Source organism: Asterias rubens, chromosome 13 (genome assembly GCF_902459465.1).
Source record: "Asterias rubens chromosome 13, eAstRub1.3, whole genome shotgun sequence".
Lineage (NCBI taxonomy): Eukaryota > Metazoa > Echinodermata > Asteroidea > Forcipulatida > Asteriidae > Asterias > Asterias rubens.
This window is the reverse complement of record NC_047074.1, coordinates 3,185,374-3,204,361: the sequence shown is the minus strand read 5'-3', so window position 1 is coordinate 3,204,361 and position 18,988 is coordinate 3,185,374. Positions and strand designations below refer to the sequence as shown.

The following is an 18,988-nucleotide window of genomic DNA, read 5'->3' as shown; positions in this document are numbered from 1 at the left end:
ATAGTGGAGGTTGTTGAAATCGTTTCTGAGCAACCCCGCCTACTTGAGCTTTTTTCTATCAAGAAGTGTGCAAGTCGCCCTAAACCTTTAAAAAATGGACGCAGGAACATGCCAGGATGACTAAGGTACAAACTGCATCTCCCTAGCATTTTTTGTTCCAGAGTTATTCCAGAGCCTTGCTGAAAGTTTTTAATTGTCCGGCCTATTTTTTGAATGACCCCCCTATTGTTGGTTGGAATCCTGACTGCGCCGTGTCTTTGTATACGTTGTATACACGCACAGTCTACGTCAATTTCTAATGGGTGCCTGCTCGCGCCGTCGCATCTGGCCCCGCCTTAAAAATCGTCAGAGCATTAAGTTTTGTACGAGAGGAAAGCCCTTGAACATGGCAATCCTGTGGTGGTAAAATTTTGAAGATTGAGCATGATACTGGTATCGAAATTACCCGCTGTACATTTTGTTTTTCTCTCCGACAGCTCTGTGCACAAAACTCTATGATTATATAGACTAGAGGTGCAATCAATTGATAGAGGGCGCTATATACAACACACTACTATTACTTACGGCGCATGACCATACTAAAACTTTATCATTCTCAACCCCCTTAATACTTTTAAATAATTCTTTGTTTTTTAAACCCATTCAAAAAGTATAAAATTAAGTCTCTCAGCCTCTTAAAACATGCGTTACACTAGTAAAAACACATAACAACAAAACCGGGAAAAAATCGACCGACTTGCTGCCAGTTTCCTTGAGACACTCCTCCAATTCCGAGGTTAAATAGGACCAACTTTTAAGCCTAAATTTACCAAAACACCTCACAAGTTTACACACAGATTCCCCAATTTGTAAAATATACTAAAAACTACACAATCTTTTAATTGCATGAGCTCTTAAATGCCCTATTTCAAAAGTAACTGTGGGGTTACACAAAATTATAATTAGCTTGCCGCATGAATATTTGCCTATTACAGTGTGATGCGCCCTTGAGTTTGTAGTCTGACTCTCCTTGAATTTCCATTAATCATTGGTTAACAGCATTAGTGTAATCTAGCATCCAGACTTGTCAATGCCAAAAGTGTCTGCTAGGCCTCCCGGCCCCCCTAGCCGGCCCTCTCTCGACGCCGCCGAAGAGGCTAGGCTGTGGGTGCGAGAGGGCCGGGTCGGGGAGAGGATCGAGAAGACGACCGGCCGGCCGGCCGGACACAGAGAGTAGAGAGAGTAGAGACGAGACACACGGGGTACGAATAGTTGCGCTTGCACGTTGACATTAAAGTTGGTTGCATCGTAGTGGTAAGTAGTCTTTAAACAAGCTCTCTGTGTATGATGAATATATAATATTAATAAGTAAACGTAATTGCTAATGATAAGTTCAACAACCTGTTCGTATATAAAAGCTTTTTGCGCACCATTCATAATCATTGTATTGACTATGATTACGATGATATAGGCCTATTATATAACATCATCATACATCCATAGGCCCACCATCCCTTTTTGGCTGTAGTGTATGGCAACGTTGCGTACGTAGCGTATTATTGGTAGCGTACGTTGCGTAATCAGTCAGAGTATGTTTAGGGGTTAGTTATGTGTGCAAGTTGGTCATGGGGTAAAGAGCCGTAGCCCGTGTTATATAAACTTATTTATATATTACCCCATTCCCCGAGGACGTTGTCAAGTTTGATCTTGAATTTGATTGAATTGAACTTTGAAGTGTAGAACAGTATCACGGCTGTATAAAACAGTCTTCACAGTCTTCATTGGTCTTCTGGGATTGATTCAAATCAATAATCCTATTATTAGTATTAATAATAATATAATAATAGCCTTTTAAGTTAGCCTACTACTGTAGTACTACACAAGGCCCTATACAAAAAAGTGTAGGCCTAGCCTATAATCTACAGCGCCACACTATCCACGCTGTGTGAATGTAATCAGGTTTAGGGTTGGGGTTAGGGTTATCCGAGTGTGGGGAGGCCCTGTTTTCTATAGGGAGTATAGTTAATCCGCCATTATTACTATATATGCATAAGATAACAAACCTGTGAAAATTTGAGCTCAATCGGTCGTCGAAGTTGCGAGATAATAATGAAAGAAAAAACACCCTTGTCACACGAAGTTGTGTGCGTTCAGATGCTTGATTTCGAGACCTCAAATTCTAAATCTGAGGTCTCGAAATCAAATTTGTAGAAAATGACTTCTTTCTCGAAAACTACGTCACTTTAGAGGGAGCTGTAATCAAGAAAGGTTTTATGATTATTTTGAGTAATTACCAATAGTGTCCACTGCCTTTAAGAATAAATATTTTGAGCGATTATTTATACATCGATCATTTCAATTGGTAGACAGACTTAATAATAATAATTTATAAATAATAGTAAAATAACATGAATAATGGTTACAAACAATCAAATAAACCAAATGAAAGTCAATCTTTGGAACATTATTCATCAAAGCAGGTCAAGCCCCCCCCAAAAAAAAAAAAAACATCAACGTTTTAAAAACCTGTGCCTGACCTGACCATACAAATCATAATTTATAAATACCAGATGATTTTATAAGAAAGTGTGTATTACTACAAAACTTATTTCTCACAATACTGACCTGGCCGATGAGCGCAACAGAGACCTGGCCGCTGCATGCCTAGACTAGACATGGGCTGAAAGAGGTCTCAAAATCAAATTCATGGATAGTTACTTCTTTGTCGACAACTACAACACTTCACCATGTTTTATACTATCATCAGCTCTCAATTGCTCATTGTACATGCAATTACCAAGTAAGGGAATAAAAGGGTAGCGACTACATGTAGTTCTTTCACGGCCATTTAAAACAGGCAACTCGACCCTGCAAGGTTTTAAACGGTCATGAAAGAACTAGTCGCTACCCTTTTAGATAGATAGATAAAATGGTTTATTAAAAAACTGTCCTCGCAGCACAAAGGCTGAATTACAACAATTTTACATAAATTTTATTCCCATTCATAAATGCCCTTTTGGTTAAAGGCAGTGGACACTATTGGTAATTACACAAAATAATTATTATCATAAAACCTTACTTGGTTATGAGTAATGGGGAGAGGTTGATAGTATAAAACATTGTGAGAAGCGGCTCCCTCTGAAGTAATGTAGTTTTCACGAAAAAAGTAATTTTCCACGAATTTGATTTCGAGACCTCAAGTTTAGAATTTGAGGTCTCAAAATCAAGCATCTGAAAGCACATAACTTCGTGTGACAATTGTGTTTTTTTTCTTTCATTATTATCTCGCAACTTCGACGACTGATTGAGCTCAAATTTTCACAGGTTTGTTATTTTATGCAAATGTTTAGATACACCAACTGTGAAGACTTATCTTTGACAATTACCAATAGTGTCCACTGTCTTTAAAAGGAGTAATAAAGTAAGAAACTTATCCTTTTCCGACGTGCTTGAGCTCTGTTTGTTTCTACCTCCATGGTATGTACATGTTCGGCGTCCGTGTGTTGCATTGTTATGACTGAGACGGCTATTTCCGACAGTTTCCGGTTCCGTTCGTTCGCATGCGCGTATAGTCTTGGTGCAACACGTTCTGGTTTTCCTTTCACACACAGCGCGGCCAACTCACCGTCAGCGCCTGCATCGCCCGTAACAAGAAACGTCTTGCACCAAGACTAGCGCGGAGTATCCGCTCACAACCGGTTATAAACACTGGTCATTATCAAAGGTTTAAACACCCCCACGTGACGCGCTATCCACCAATAGGAATAGCGAAACTGTCTGAGGTATTTATGATTAAGGTTTTATGCTAACTAGTAATTTGAGTAATTCCCAATAGTGTCCAACTGCCTTTAAGAGAACGGAATTACTTGCTTGAGGTGTGCACAAGAATTACGGTAATGCAGGATTTACACAGGAATTCAGGCAAACATCTCATTAACGGAGATCTACCTAATTGAGACCAAATTCAAGAACTGACTCCACGGTAGTACAGTTAATCACGATCCTAAAAAGCTAAAGTAGTAGTCCCAGCCTATTTTCTATACCATCTGCCCGGGTAATAGTTAAAAAAGCAGGACAGTTCTTCTCAGAACTGAGAAGTCTCCCGAACCCCCGAACATCTACTCCGCGGTAGTAGAATAATGGTGTTACCGCAAACCAAATATATATTAAGGGAGTTATTTTAAATGCTTATTTTAAACTCGGGAATTGGTGGCGTATTTTTTGGACTTAAAAATAATGAAAAACAAACATAATTATTTTGTGACCATTATCTATTAGTTCAAATTGGGATATATCACGACTCAACTTTGTCAGTTCCTTGCTCTATGGTCAGATCAAGTTTTCAAATCCATGTAGCCTAACTTTGATGCATCTGTGGCATGAATTTTGTTTAAGGAATCTTTAAAATACCATTGAATCTGGTTGCCATTTTCATGTGAAATAAATGGAAGTTGCTCTCAATTTCCTGTTCATAGGTTGAGCTGCTTATTTGGACTGTCACAATGAGTTTGTACAGAAACTCAGTGTTTCTCATCAAAGGTGTGAGAGAATTCTGCAAGTGAGTACATCAACATTTCATTCCTTTCTTTGTCTCTTCCTTTCTAGTGTGCACAGATAGAAGATAGTATTAGTCGCACTGCCAGACACACTAGAGAGGTTTCGCAGAGTCGCGGATACGAATACGCATACAGATATCAAACCGTACACGTTCGCATCAAGTGAGCTGTGTACTTTTGTTTCGCAAAATTCTAACGAATACCCTCAACTTGAGGCTCAAGAGGGCGCTATCAACCAAATGGCCGCACCCATGGGCTTTTTAGTCCATTTCTCTTTTTCTGAAGCATGGTGGTTAACAAATGTCCAACTACACCCATGTATGATACCTCAAATAGACATGGTGAAAACCTGGTGCATTAAAAAGTAACAATCCGCTACAAAAACATGAACAAAATATAGTCGTTGTTTACCTACGTGTTTGGCGACAGATTCCCGTTTTGAGCGACTGTTCTAACTTGTGTACAACGGTACGTCACATGGACCTCAAAAAGTGATGACGTATTATGACGTATCTATTCACGTAAGAGTATCAGTGACTCTGCGAAACCTCTCTACTGTGTCAAACCCCCTTCTCTTTGCAATAAGTGTGTACTGAGGTCTTTTTTATGTGCGCTTATATAATTCTTATAACTACGCCTCTGGCTTAATGTCCGATCCGAAGGATGAAGCAAAGCGCCCCCTATAATTTTTGCATGTGGACTCGAAACTGGGTGATTGCAGTTACTATGGGGTTTTGCGTTTATAATAATTTAGTTCAGAAATATGAAGAAAGAAAAAAATAATAATAAACTATTTAGGAATTCTAGAGATAACCGTGGGAATCATCCTTACATCAGTACAAATAGAGCTACTACATGTAAGCAAACAAATTTGCTTAAAGGCAGTGGACACTAATGGTAATTACTTACAATAATTGTTAGCATAAAACCTTTCTTAGTGACGAGTAATGGGGAGAGGTTGATGGTATAAAACATTGTGGGAAACAGCTCCCTCTGAAGTGACATAGTTTTTGAGAAAGAGGTATTTTTCCACGAATTTGATTTCGAGACCTCAAGTTTAGAATTTGAGGTCTCAAACTCAACCATCTAAAAGCACACAACTTAGTGTGACAAGGGTGTTTTTTTCTTTCATTATTATCTCGCAACTTCGACGACCGATTGAGCTCAAATTTTCACAGGTTTGTTATTTTATGCATTAGTTGAGATACACCAAGTGAGAAGACTGGTCTTTGACAATTACCAATAGTGTCCACTCCACTGTCTTTAACAAAAAGCAGCCAACTTTGTGAAATTTCCCCCCCCCCCCAAAAAAGAATATATCGAAAAATCTCCATTTCCAATGATAGTTTAAACTAAATTTATTGTTTGGTTTACCAACGTCTTTTTCCAGGAGTGGTTACGAGCATGCAGCTAAGAGTTTTGAAGCTGGAGCTCTTGATGTTGACTTAACATCGCAGTCTTCATGATCACTGGTGCGAACAGCGGAATAGGAAAATGTGCTGCTCTGGAACTAGCAAGAAGAGGTGTGTATTGGCTAAGATAATAGGGAGGTTTTGCATGCGAACGGATACTGCTAGTGCAATGTGTATGTCATAATTACGGGTACGCCATCATTATGATATCAATTCTACTCGCTATCCGCTATCAGTGCAGACGACACTGATATACACAGGACTCGGGGAAAGTACTGAGTATACAGTGCTACACACATCGGTGTGTATGGGTAAAAACCAAAATTAATATTCTTTATCCCCGATGCAAATTTAACATCTATTAAACTGATATTATACACTTAGCTGTACTTGAAAGTTTGTCAGTCTGTGTATTATAATATCCATAACCTGAACAGTTTTCGTAGAACTCTTGATGACAAATCAGCTTCTATCCTGGTACATGCCTTTGTTTTATCTCGTTTAGATATTGGAAATGGTCTTTTGTTCAATATTTCTAAACAAAATGTAAATAAACTCCAACATGCCCTGAATGCAGCAGCTAGGGTCCTCTCTAAGACCTCTAAATTTGATCATATTTCACCGGTTTTACAGAAACTTCATTGGTTGCCAGTACAAGAGCGTATTCAGTTAAAAATTTTACTTTTAACAGGGAAAGTACTTCATGGATTAGCACCAGGCTATCTCAATGAACTTATTTCACAATACATTCCTCAACGCAGCCTCAGATCATCAAACAAGTGTCTTCTTGTGACACCGAGGACACACGCCTCTTATGGTAATAGGGCTTTTTCATATGCAGCACCAACCCTCTGGAGTACTCTACCAATAGCCATTCGCACAGCTTCTTCCTTAGACACATTTAAATTGCAACTAAAAACCTATTTGCTTCCCAAGTCACTTTATTAGGCACTCTTGTGATCCTTTTCTTTGTATAAACTTCTTCCTCTCCAGCGCCTCGGATTAGTTTTCTAGATAGATGGCGCTATATAAATGCTTATTATTATTATTATTATTATTATTATTATTATTATTATTATTATTACTTGAACCCTGGATGTATAGGAGATTTGCCATTGATAGAATGAGTAGGATTAGAACCTTGATGGTTGCTGGGTCTGGGTGCAAGACTTGCGTGTTTTGAATGAAAATGACTCATTCATTGACAGAGGGGGGTCAAACACCCGGAATGTCTCTAGGCATTCTACATTAGGCAGGGCCATTTTAATGTAGTTCCCTTGGGAAATCTTTAAGTCTGTATGAAACTTTTGAAGTGTCACTCGGGCAAAGACCAGGGCAACTACATGTATTTAAGTCCAGAACTGGGGGTGACTGTTCAGTAAAAGAATTGTGTAAGAATTCTTATTCCATTGACATCGATCTCACTTTTATCGAGTTAGAGGAACGAGTGCTAGATTTAACAAGGCGCTAAGATTGATCTTATCTGCGAACCACTTTTAAAGGCAGCAAAGTATCCAGGTTTTTTTTGGGGGGGAATCATTTGAATTTTTAAATCCTATTTAAATATAACAAAACAACAAATCCGTAGCAAAAATTTCTACGCATGAAAAATAATCCCTTGTAGGAATACACAATCTAAGAAGCATTACGGCGTTATAACTTCTAAGATTCAAATTTGTTGTCATAAAAACTTATAACCTTTTACATAACCACATTACCTCAAAGTGAAAAGTTTTTTCAAAATGCTTTGACTACCGAAAGCTTCTGTAGGATTCTATCCAAAGGTTTTTACTGCCAATAATTTTAATAGATTACAAAACATATGCATTCTCTGTAATTGCAAAGTGCGAGCTCACAATACAAATCACTGTCAAGGTCTTTCTGATAAATCGTCTCTAAAGATGAATTTTGGTGCTTTGTGAAACTGGCCCAGGATTCTTTGTTTGAGTTTTCTGGGTGAAAATATTATTAAGTTTCTTGACTTTATTATGTTTACCAATAGGTGGCACTGTGCACATGGTGTGTCGAAATCCAGAAAGAGGGGAGGAGGCACTGAAAGAAATCACTGAGGCCAGCGGAAATGAGGTTTGTGTTTATGCAAAACAAAAAATGTGTGTAAATTAGTTTTTACCCTTAAATCAAAATGTGTTGGCACTGTGTACTCGGTACGTCTTTCCCAAGAATCTCACTGGAGTGGGATTCAAACCCACGACCTTTGCAATTCTAGAGCAGTGTCTTACCAACTTGACCACCGAGACTGCCCGGCAGCTAAGAGGCAGTTTGAATTCTATATTTTAGCAGCGGGTACCGCAACGATTTATAGATGTTACATTTTACACCAGAGAAAAAGAATATTACATAAGTTTGGTTTTACCCTTGCACCGATGTGTGTTAGCATTTTATCATCTATTCATAAATACCCCAGACAGTTTCTCTACTCCTATTGGTGGAGAGCGCGTCATGTGGGGTGTTTAAACAGTTGATAATGACCAGCCGGCGCTGTTTATAATCGGCTGGCTTCCGTGTGTTGGGCCCGTGCTCGCAAGACTATCACGCAGAATGCGATTCATAGCTATTAGTAACAGCGCCTAATCTATTTCTAAGCAGGCGCGTAATATATTTCTAAGCGCGCACGCACGGACACGCAACCCCAACGCAAAGTTTATGAAAAAAATATATTTCAAACCTCAAATTTTCAATTGTCAAAGTGTCTTTAATTGGATTCTTTTCACGTTTGTTAACAAAAGGGCGTTTATGAATGGGAATAAAAGAGTAGTGACTCGTTCTTAAACGTCCGTTTCAAACCATGCAGGGTCGTTGCCGTGCAATAAAGGCCTTCTTCGGCTTGGGCCTTTATCACAAGACAACAACCCTGCCGGTTTTAAACGGCCGTTAAAGAACTCGTCGCTACCCTTTTATTCCCTTATTAAAACATTAATAGCCATGGTTTAATCTGGTGTTACCACCAGGGATACAAATCTGACAAGTGATTTACATTCTAGGCTTAGAGTTAAGGAATAGGAAAATCCATTACGAGTGTTGGAACAGAGGGGTTTCAGAACATTTAGGTGTGTAACCGTTTCGGACAGTTCTGTCCGCAGTTTTTCTTAATTTATTCACAATAATCTTTGATTTCAGAATGTTCACCTTCACATACTGGACATGTCGAAACCAAAGGGAGTTCATGCGTTCGCAGAGCAGTTCAAAGAAAAAGAGACAAAACTCAACGCACTGGTAATGTCACTTTGTTAATTTTTTGTTTTTACCCATACACGGATGTGTGTTAGCACTGTATACTCGTACTTTCCCGAGTCCTGTGAAAAAATATCATAGGCATATTACTCGGGTGGGATTCGAACCCACGACCCTTGCAATTCTACAGCAGTGTCTTACCAACTAGACTACCAAGACTGCCCAGTAGCTAGAGGCAGTTTTCAAATCCTATGTTTTGGCAGCGGGTACCGCAACGATATATAATAGATGTTAAATTTGCATCAGGGATAAAGAATATTAATTTTGGTTTTTACCCATACACTAATGTGTGTTAGCACTGAATGTAACTTGTTGATGTTACAAACCCAGCCTTGCTACCATGGGCAACACGCTGTATCAATACCAGGCCTGGAATTACACTGAGACCGTGGCCTCTGTTGCCCCTGGTCTTGGCCTTGGTGCCCCTTCAAAAGTTTCTCATTGACTTTAAGATTTTCCAATGTAAGTGCCCTTTGCAAAATGAAAATGGTGTTGCCCTCTCAAAGATTAAGTTCCAGGCCTGCAATAGACAATGTGACCTGTGACATCACATGTTTACATAAGAGCCACAGAGCCTGGACTTCCTGCAGGCACGATTTGTACACAGCTCAATGGAAGAAAACATAAAATGTTGTATTTTTTTAAGATTGCACTGTCTAATTATGATGAAAGGGGGCACATCTCATAACTTGTCCAGCTTTTACTTTCAAAACTCTTGGATTTATGTGGAAATTATGACACAAAATGTCAACTTTCTCACATGACCAGTGTTGTATCTTGCCTGCCAGATTACCCAAAGAATGTACTGCTAAGTGAAGTACTGCTACCAATCAATGGTGACTGCTAGATGCATTTTGAGATTTAACCAAGTGTCCACTGCCTTTAAATTGGCAATTGGTTACAAGCCTACTGCAGCTTTCGATATAAAACAAATTTTGAGAAACATTTCACTTCGAAATAAAGTGGTTATGTAGAAAGATGTTAGTTTTGATGCCACAAAATGTAAATCTGAGACGCTTCTCAGGGATTCTTATTCCTGTGTGGACCTGGATTGTTGGTGATGTCTCAAAAATGTGACCACCTTTTGAAAAGAATTGTTTACATGTTAGTTTCATTGTATACATCTACATTTGTGGGTGCGTTCCTTTAGCTTCCCTGGGTCGATCCCGGTCTGCCCCCGTGTGTTTGAATAGCTTTGACGTCATTCCAGGGGCTCACCCGGGTCAGCCCCCAGTGCCCTGCTTGTGGAGTGGGTCACTTTGGGGTGACCCGAGGTGCATGCCGTTACCACGAGAGGGCGAGTGTGATCGTTCGATTAGCTCTTGTCAGGGGCTGGCACCCGAGTGAGCACCAGGGGGTCGACCCAGGGAAGCTTACCGAACGCACCCCCAACTATAGGATTGAAACAATAAAACGGTTCAAAACCAAACGTATATTTTGCATTTTAATAAGTACATGAGTACCAGTGCCAGGGTCCCACTTCACTGACTGTCGTTTTTACTTCTTCAGGTAAACAATGCAGGATGTATGGTGAACACCCGGGAGGTGACGGAGGAAGGTTTAGAGAAGAACTTTGCCACCAACACCATGGGAACATTTCTATTAACGACAGCATTGATCCCATTGCTCAGCAACGCACAGGGGTCCAGAGTTGTAAGTAAACCAATTAACTTGGGATTTGGGGTTGAACAAATTAAAATTGACCATTAGTAGCAGTGTTGTAGACGAGACCCGATAGAACTTTATCCTGCTGTCACCATCTTGGTCATGTTCCCTGTTTCCATAACAGTAATGACGCATGCATGGCACCAGACTATTATTTTGTCCAGCCTCAATTTGGTTTACAATGAGGTGGAATGGAGTAAAATCAAGATGACCACACCGTGATAAAGGTTTAAAGTCTGAGACCAAGACCAAGACCTGAAGGTCCCAAGGGGGAGTCCAGACGAATGAGACCGAAACTGGTCTCGAGACCAACAACACTGCAGAGCAGAACATCATTGTGCCGCCTGTGGATTAACAATAGTAATAATATAATAATAATAACCCGTTATTATATAGCACTTTTCAGACCCGGAGGGCGTCCCAAAGCGCTTCACATTATTACCCCTGGTCACTGGGCCTTAAATCACTCCTTAAACCATCTCAGCTCCCTGGTGGGGAGTATGCAGCCTGTGCAGCATTATTATGCGCTACTCGGCTAAATCAATCACAAGAACCATCTCTGCCCTCACAGGTACCCATTACCCCTGGGTGGAGAGAAGCAATTATAGTCAAGAGTCTTGCTCAGGGGCACAAGTGTCACAACCGGGATTCGAACTCACACTCTGCTGAACAGAAGCACTAGAGCTCGAGTTTGGTGCTCTTATTGGTGCGTTGTCGGTGCGGTGTTCTTATCTGCTCGGCCATGACACCCTACGATTAACGTGCTGGTGTACCACCAGCTGAACTATCATGCCCTAATGTTGGTGGTCTCCCTATTTTGTCAATATCTTGGCAGCAGAATTGGCAGCAGAATATTGAATGTTGACAGATCATGGTGTGTCCCTCAGCTCGTCTGGCGAGGAATTCCAGAGACTGGGTGCGCAGCTGGAAAAGGCACGGTCTCCATAACTTACCAGACGAGTTTGGGACAGAGAGTATGTGTGATGATTAATGCTGCCGATCTAAGACCTGATGACCTCATGTTACATGTACATGTACAGTAGTTGTAGTACATCTGTAGTGTAGCAAGGGTAAGCAAGGGTCATTGTTTTATGAGAAAAACCATAACTTATTTGTTTCTGATACAAATTTCAGATAACAGTTTCTTCTGGAGGAATGTACACACAGAAGCTAGATCTTACTGATCTTCAAAGTGAACGTTTGTCCAAGTTTGATGGCACGATGGTTTATGCACAAAACAAGGTAACTCTCTAACCAGGGCCCAATACACCGTTCCATTAGGCTCTGCCCATGGCGTACGTGTGAGCAAGAACATGTGAGCCTCTCCAATGCCATTCTGCACAATTCTGCAGCGCGTGCCAAGCATGTGCGCATGGATGTTGGACTTTATAGTGTCGAACTTGTGGTTGTGCAAGTGGTTGTGATTGGTAAATACGCAATCGGGCGGAGCTTATTGGATCGGTCTATTTCGTTGAGTTGCCATTTTATAGCCCATTTTTCATTTTACAATAAGCACCTGTGAAGACATGCTAACCTTCCAGTGCTTACTGCTTAAACAATTTACAGCGTCGCAACGCAAATCCATGGTGAACGTGCAAGCTGGTCGCCTAATTTTCTTGCTTACCTGCGAAATACGCTTACAGCTAAGCGAAATTTTCTGCTACAGTAAGCACCAAAATTTGTTCACCGTTAAGCAGCGCTATGAAGTGGGCCCTGTACATTAGTTTGCACTCACACAAATCCATTGTTCCATTATGTGAAAGTCCCGACTGTGTGTATGCCTACCTGCCACTCGGCCCTTCCTTGGCGAATGCGATGCAAATTTGACGTAACAACTCTGCTCTCACTGCGATATTCGTACGAGAGTTGAACACAACTCAACTCACTGCGAATTTCGTTGCAAATTTGTGTTGTCAACATTCGTATCGCATTCGCAGGAAGTATGTACCAGGCTTTACTCCAAAAATAAAATTTTGAGAAAAGTACAGAGATAGATAGCATCATACAGGATAAAAGTGTAAAAGGAGGCAGAGAAAGGACTTGTTATATTTTTATCCATACATACATTTAGCAATAGCATGCCTTTGAAACTTTGAAATGGACAAACCGCACTCAATTTACCCAGAAATGTTCTTTATGATGAACCCAAAAATGTTGAGTGAGGCTGTTTTGTCATGAAAGAGCCGCGCTGCTCTTCTCATGGTCATTGGAGTTGGATTTTCAAATAAAAATAAATAAATTTCATTATTGACCTAAAGTTTCAAACTCGAATCACAACAATCTAAATAAATAGGATTTGAAACTTTGCATGGTGGAAATACGATACAGAAAGATTTGCGGTAACACCATGTAATGACTATCTCTAATGAGTTGGGGTGGTTCTGAAAAGAACCATTGGTCTCAACTCTAAATCAAAAATTTCTTACTCTTTCCAGCGTCAGCAAGTTGTAATGACAGAGATGTGGGCTAAAACTTATCCCAAAGTGCACTTCTCTGTGATGCATCCAGGCTGGGCCGACACTCCAGCCGTCCGAACCTCCATGCCGGAATTCCATAAGACATTTAAGGACCGGCTAAGATCACCAGAGCAGGGAGGTGATACAATTACATGGCTGTGTATCGCTAAAGCTGTGCTTGATCAACCAAGTGGGCAGTTTTACTTGGGTGAGTGTGGATTTTCGTAACAGGCATTTTCATCATATAAAAATTAGATGGTGCAATCTCCATAAAATATAAGATTTTAGGTTTTCTTCCATTATTGAGCTGTGTACAAATCGTGCATGCAGGAAGTCCAGGCCCTGTGGCTCTTTCAGAAACAAGTGATAACTTGTCATCGTTATTATTATTATTTTGCAGATCGGAAAGCTGTTGCTACCCACCTTGCTCTCGCATGGACCAAATCTAAGATGGAGACGAAGGAGCAACTCATGAAGACACTTGATGAAATGGCGACTCCATTCAGAGTCGTCCAACAGTAGAGGTCAGGGGTCAAATTCAATGATGGTCACCAATTAGTAGAGGTCAACTGTTGCATCATGCAGACTATTTACTTTGTGTTCATAATAGAGGGAACTTTATATTTTTGATGTGTAGGTGTATTTCATGCTAAATGTGCCACCCACCGACTTGGTTCATCCTATCAGTGTATTTGAATGGCAATCAGGGCCCAATTTCATAGAGCTGCCAAGCACAAAAAATTTGCTTAGCATGAAATTTCTTTCTTGATAAAAACAGGATTCCAAATAATTGTCCACGTGATTTTCAGGATTTGCAAACAACAGCTGAATGCCAGTAACAAGCAATATGCAACAAATTTTATCAAGGAAAATTTTTTAATGCTTAGCAAATTTTTGTGCTTAGCAGCTCTGTGAAATTGGGCCCAGGCTTTCTGCCTGTTATCAGCCATACACTCTTAGTTTGGTGAGATGTAGAACAAAGAGCCATTTCAACAGTTATATTGCACGTAATGCTTATCTTAAAGCTCCTTGTCTTGTGTGTGTTTTATTCCATCCAAAGTGTTATAAGAGGAATATCAATTCCTATGTTCAGCTGAGTTAGTTTCATCTCTAAAAAAAAAAATCTTCTTGTAGCCCCTTACCAAAAGTCACTCTACGCCTTATTCGGGGGCACAACATTTTCGCTATATTTTGTTTTTTGAAAGCTCAAGACCATGTTAGAACTGATGGCTTTAGCAGCTGCTCTGGCCAGATTGCTGGACATGCACATTTTAATTATCTTTTTATCTATTAAACACAGGGTTGTTGTTTGGTTTGTGTCATAGTAATGCTGATTAAAGGTGAAATTTTCAAGAGAGATACAATGAAAGACACACGTGATAGTTTCAGTTGAACACAGTGCCTACATTTGGAGGATTCAGATCAAAACTGCCGTGGTATTTTCATCACGAGCATCAAGCCCATCCACAATTTGGGAGTTGACTTTGGGTATCAGACGTATTTCTGGCTGTTTTGTGGGTAGCCCTCAAACAGACACCAAAGAAATTTCAGTAAGTCACCTGCAGGTAATCTTTGGAAATTCACTCCAGAAGAAATCATTTCGCAGGATGCTCACAACCCAAATAATATTTATAACCCAAAAAATTGTTTAGTATCATTACGAAAGTACAACCTTTCCTGTAAAATACCAGCACTACAGCATTTGTGAATCAGTATTTAATCAATGTTATTATTTAGCAGCTGTTAATTGACAGAAGTATGAACTTTCCTTAAAAATACGAGCACTATAGCATTTGTGAATCAGTTTTTTAATCAATATTATTATTAAGCAGCTGTTAATTGACAGAATTTGTCTCATTACGAAAGTATGAACTTTCCTTTAAAATACCAGCACTGCAGCATTTGTGAATCAGTTTTTTAATCAATGGTAATATTGTGCAGATATTAATTGTTAATTGAAGGATTTAACTCTAAATTGGTCGTCAAAAAGTCAGGAAGAAGTAGATAGGGGTTTCCTTGTGTTTTCCCTTCAGTTAGTACAACTGTTTGGTCAGCATCCGACATTATGGCCGTATCTGAACTGTTTAGGCAGAGTTGCCAACATTTGCATCTCTAACCAGGGAGATGTTGAACACTCAAAATCTGAAAAAAGTTTTCATAATCAGGGAGGTTTTCAACTTTGTTGTATTCAGAACATGGAAAGATTGGTTTATTTTTGAGAACTTTCTGCTTAAAAAATCAGGGCGACTTTCAACTTCATCAAGTTTTGGAAAGAGTAGGCAACTCTCCTCTCAGGGTGTTGGTGACAAGAACGTACTATACTTCAACTTGTGAAGATTCAGCAATCCAGCCGCTTCAGACATGGCCTGTGTGAAACTCCAAAGCCTGTGTTTTTTGCCCGTTTTGATGAACTTTGTACTCATTTAAAATTAAGCCGACATTTTAATGTTAATTAATTTTATAATAAGAAAAATTTACGATATATTATATACACATATTTATAATCAAATAAATCATAACAAAATGTGCAAATTTACTTTTTCTCTGTGTGAGATTTTATTACTATTCAAAACACTTACACATACAGTATTTACAAAGGAATTTAAATAACAAACCAACTCACCATTGCCCATAACCCTCCAGTTCAAAATCATATTACATGTATTCTCCTTGCCAAAATGAAGTATTCAGAAAGTCTGAGACCCAAATGGTAATTACTTATCATTGGACACGGCATTACAAGCTTATAAAGTTCCACAACATTTTGTGTTGAGTGGCTACAGAGAGCGGAGGATCAAGAGAAGTCTGTACAAGTAACAATTACTTATCAATGGACCTTGCAAACTGATCTTACCCAAGTCCAAGCGTGGTGGTGTTTAGTAACTGGAGAGTGGGGGATTAAGGACATGACACTATTGGTAATTGTCAAAGACCATTCTTCTCACTTGGTGTATCTCAACATACGCATAATAGAACAAACCTGTGAAAATTTGAGCTCAATCGGTCGTAACAGTTGCGAGATAATGATGAAAGAACTTTTAAAAAACTGGTCACACAAAGTTGTGTGCTTTCAGATGCTTGATTTCAAACCTCAAAATCTAATTCTGAGGTCTGGAAATCAAATTCGTACAAAATTACTTCTTTCTCAAAAACTACATTACTGCAGAGGGAGCCGTTTCTCACAATGTTTTATACTATCAACCTCTCCCATTACTCGTTACCAAGTAAGGTTTCATGCTTATAATTATTTTGAGTAATTACCAACAGTGTCCACTGCCTTTAAGGACAATTGCTTATCACTGGACCAAGCATAGCAATCTATCTAAATCCAACCATGTTGGTATTGAATGACCATAGACCTGAGTTAAAGATCCTCAATTTATTGTCGGATTTCATCTTCTGGAAGATCGGGTTGTCTTATCCTGGATTCCATATTCACATTACTGACGTGTTTCTTCAACAGGTCCATCACATCACTCTTGAACTCCTCTGGTGTTGGTTTGTGATCTAACAACAGCGAGTAACAGGGGAGAGAAATAAGTTATTTAACTTCGTTTCATACTTCATCGGAGTTTACATAATTTACGAGAAAAAAAACTGTTGTACTTCTTTGGAGTTTATATAGTTTACAAAAACAATCCTAAGAAGTACAGGAACAACGAAAGGTGCGGGGGGCTGGAAATAAAAACAGGACTGTATGCTTTGTTTTTGAAGGAGAAAGGGCACCAAGGCATTTGCTCCTTGGTAAAGGGCAACCTGTGAGGAAATTGTACGTTTCTATTGGAGCATTTCAAGGGCACCAAGGCAATGACCAGGGGGCATGGAGGCAATCGCCTCTGTTGCCTCCGTTAAGTATCGGGCATGTTAAAACGTGTTCTTCATCACACATTTATGAGCTAGCCTTACCTGTCACCCAGTGGAATATATCCCAGTCATTATCAGGCTTGTTGATCATGAAGTCATACTGCTCTAATTGTGTCTTGTCAAATGTTGGAAGATACCGAGCTGCGAAAGTGCTGAAAAAAACAATTGAAAAATCACAGTTTGTTAAATGTTGTGTACTCTAAACTTTGGGGCATTCTGTATCCTAATTTGTCAAGTTTGGCTGAAGCCTGCTCGCTGAATTTTTTGGAAGGTCTTTTCTTGATTTATCTCGATTTGTTTTGTGGAAGCTTTTCTGTGCATTCTAGAGCATTTTAAATGGTTTTATTTCATGATTTGTCTTTTTCTTTGCCATTGAGTGGAGTCCACAAATTTGTAAATGCTAGCCCTTTCTGTAGCTTACATTTTGGGGAGATCCCCTTCAGTGACTTGGATAGTTTTAACCATTGAGATGCCTTTCATTTCTGTATATCACCATACTCACCAAGACGCAGAAACTTGTTTTTCTCTTGCAAAAGTGGTTGGAAAGACAATATTAAACTTGTTAACAAGGGAAACACTGGAATTATGTCTGTTCTGTCTTTTTAGGTCATGACCTTAACTTGACCTTTTTTGGTTGCCGGGAAGTAGGTCACATTTGCAGCCATTTCGGAGGCTTTTCGGTATAAGCCGTTTGTGGCTGCTAAGATCTCCAACAATAGATTAACCACAATATTTCTTTCAAGACCTTGTACCTGAGCAAGAGACCATTTTCCAGCATTCCTCTTTTACGGCTCTGGTACAGTAGTCTGGCTCGTTGCAGCTCAATGGCTTCATCAACTGGCTGCTTCCATTCAGGGATAGATATCTCTTCTGTGGGTGGAGGGTCAATTGGAGGGCCGCTGGAAGAGAGTCGATGCAATGGCCTCAGATGACCCTGAAAAAGTATTGATAAAAACATTATAAAAAGAAAAAGATTAATTACTGTTTTCAAATAACTTTTTAAATAATTATTTAATTAACTATCATCAGTTGAAACTATCGTTGCAATAACGTAACCGTCCTCCCGACTGCGAAGGAGGGTTACGTTATCGCAACTATAGTTTAAAATTAATAAGTTGAAATTCAAATTGTCCCACCAAATTAAATCCAACTACTGTATGTACTATGTGTGTATGTCAATCAGATTTGGCATAGACATGATAGATGTTGTTGATAGAGCAAGGATCCTTGCTCTGGACTGGCCCACTCCGCCCACTGTCACTTACCGCCTGATTGATATGAAAGATCCACACCAAAATTAATATTTATAATAAAGTTCACGAACAATATAATATTATTAAACTAAGTAAAGTTAGGCCTACTACACATAAAAATACAGCCATGGCCGGGATACAAAACAATTAGACAAATAATTGAGTGTTCGTTCAGCAAAACTGTCCAATTCTATAATCAAAAGGACATAGGCCCTACCAAATGAAATGGACATCAACAAATGAATTAAACGTTACGTAAACAAACGCCAACCATTGACAACAACAAATGAAATTGAAATGCGGTGTTTTTGAGAAGACGTGGTCGGATCGACGGTCTGTGCTGTGTAGTGTGTAGCCGTAATTTAATGGCGATCTACTTGCGATCTATCCTTTAAATAATTGAGTTTCATTTAACCAAATTGTTACCGAATTTGCTGAAACAAAACAGAGCGTTTTTCTGCATGAACCTGCTAAAATTGTTCTGGCTATTATGGAGGCTGCCATCTTTGATTCTTATGTAATTTTAACAGTCTGGTTACCAACACTTTAGT

At 39.4% G+C, this 18,988-nt stretch overlaps 2 protein-coding genes across 2 annotated transcripts; one reads left to right on the top strand and one right to left on the bottom strand.

Annotated features, from left to right (window-relative positions):
- Positions 1–1,101: 1,101 nt before the first annotated feature.
- On the top strand, positions 1,102–14,095 carry LOC117298514 (dehydrogenase/reductase SDR family member 12-like). The gene is given in 10 exon segments (XM_033781807.1): positions 1,102–1,293; positions 4,455–4,537; positions 5,926–5,990; positions 5,993–6,058; positions 7,950–8,032; positions 9,086–9,181; positions 10,709–10,852; positions 11,999–12,106; positions 13,300–13,528; positions 13,721–14,095. Coding segments are annotated over 9 exon segments (969 nt in total). The 5' UTR covers positions 1,102–1,293; positions 4,455–4,481; the 3' UTR covers positions 13,843–14,095.
- A 2,438-nt stretch (positions 14,096–16,533) lies between these two features.
- LOC117298817 (succinate dehydrogenase assembly factor 2, mitochondrial-like) lies at positions 16,534–18,968 on the bottom strand. The gene is made up of 4 exons (XM_033782154.1): positions 18,864–18,968; positions 17,937–18,118; positions 17,227–17,336; positions 16,534–16,827 (listed from the first exon to the last, which is right to left on the bottom strand). Exons 1-4 carry the CDS (start codon positions 18,939–18,941, stop codon positions 16,700–16,702), a joined length of 498 nt encoding a protein of 165 aa, XP_033638045.1. The 5' UTR covers positions 18,942–18,968; the 3' UTR covers positions 16,534–16,699.
- Between the last annotated feature and the right edge of the window lie 20 nt (positions 18,969–18,988).

Coding starts and splice junctions, on each gene's coding strand:
- LOC117298817 (XM_033782154.1), bottom strand. CDS start 18,941: ATGGCAGCCTCCATAATAGCCAGAACAATTTTAGCAGGTTCATGCAGA. Junction 18,119..18,863: donor GTTTTGTTTCAGCAAATTCG/GTAACAATTTGG, acceptor ATACTTTTTCAG/GGTCATCTGAGGCCATTGCA. Junction 17,337..17,936: donor GAAAATGGTCTCTTGCTCAG/GTACAAGGTCTT, acceptor TGTTTTTTTCAG/CACTTTCGCAGCTCGGTATC.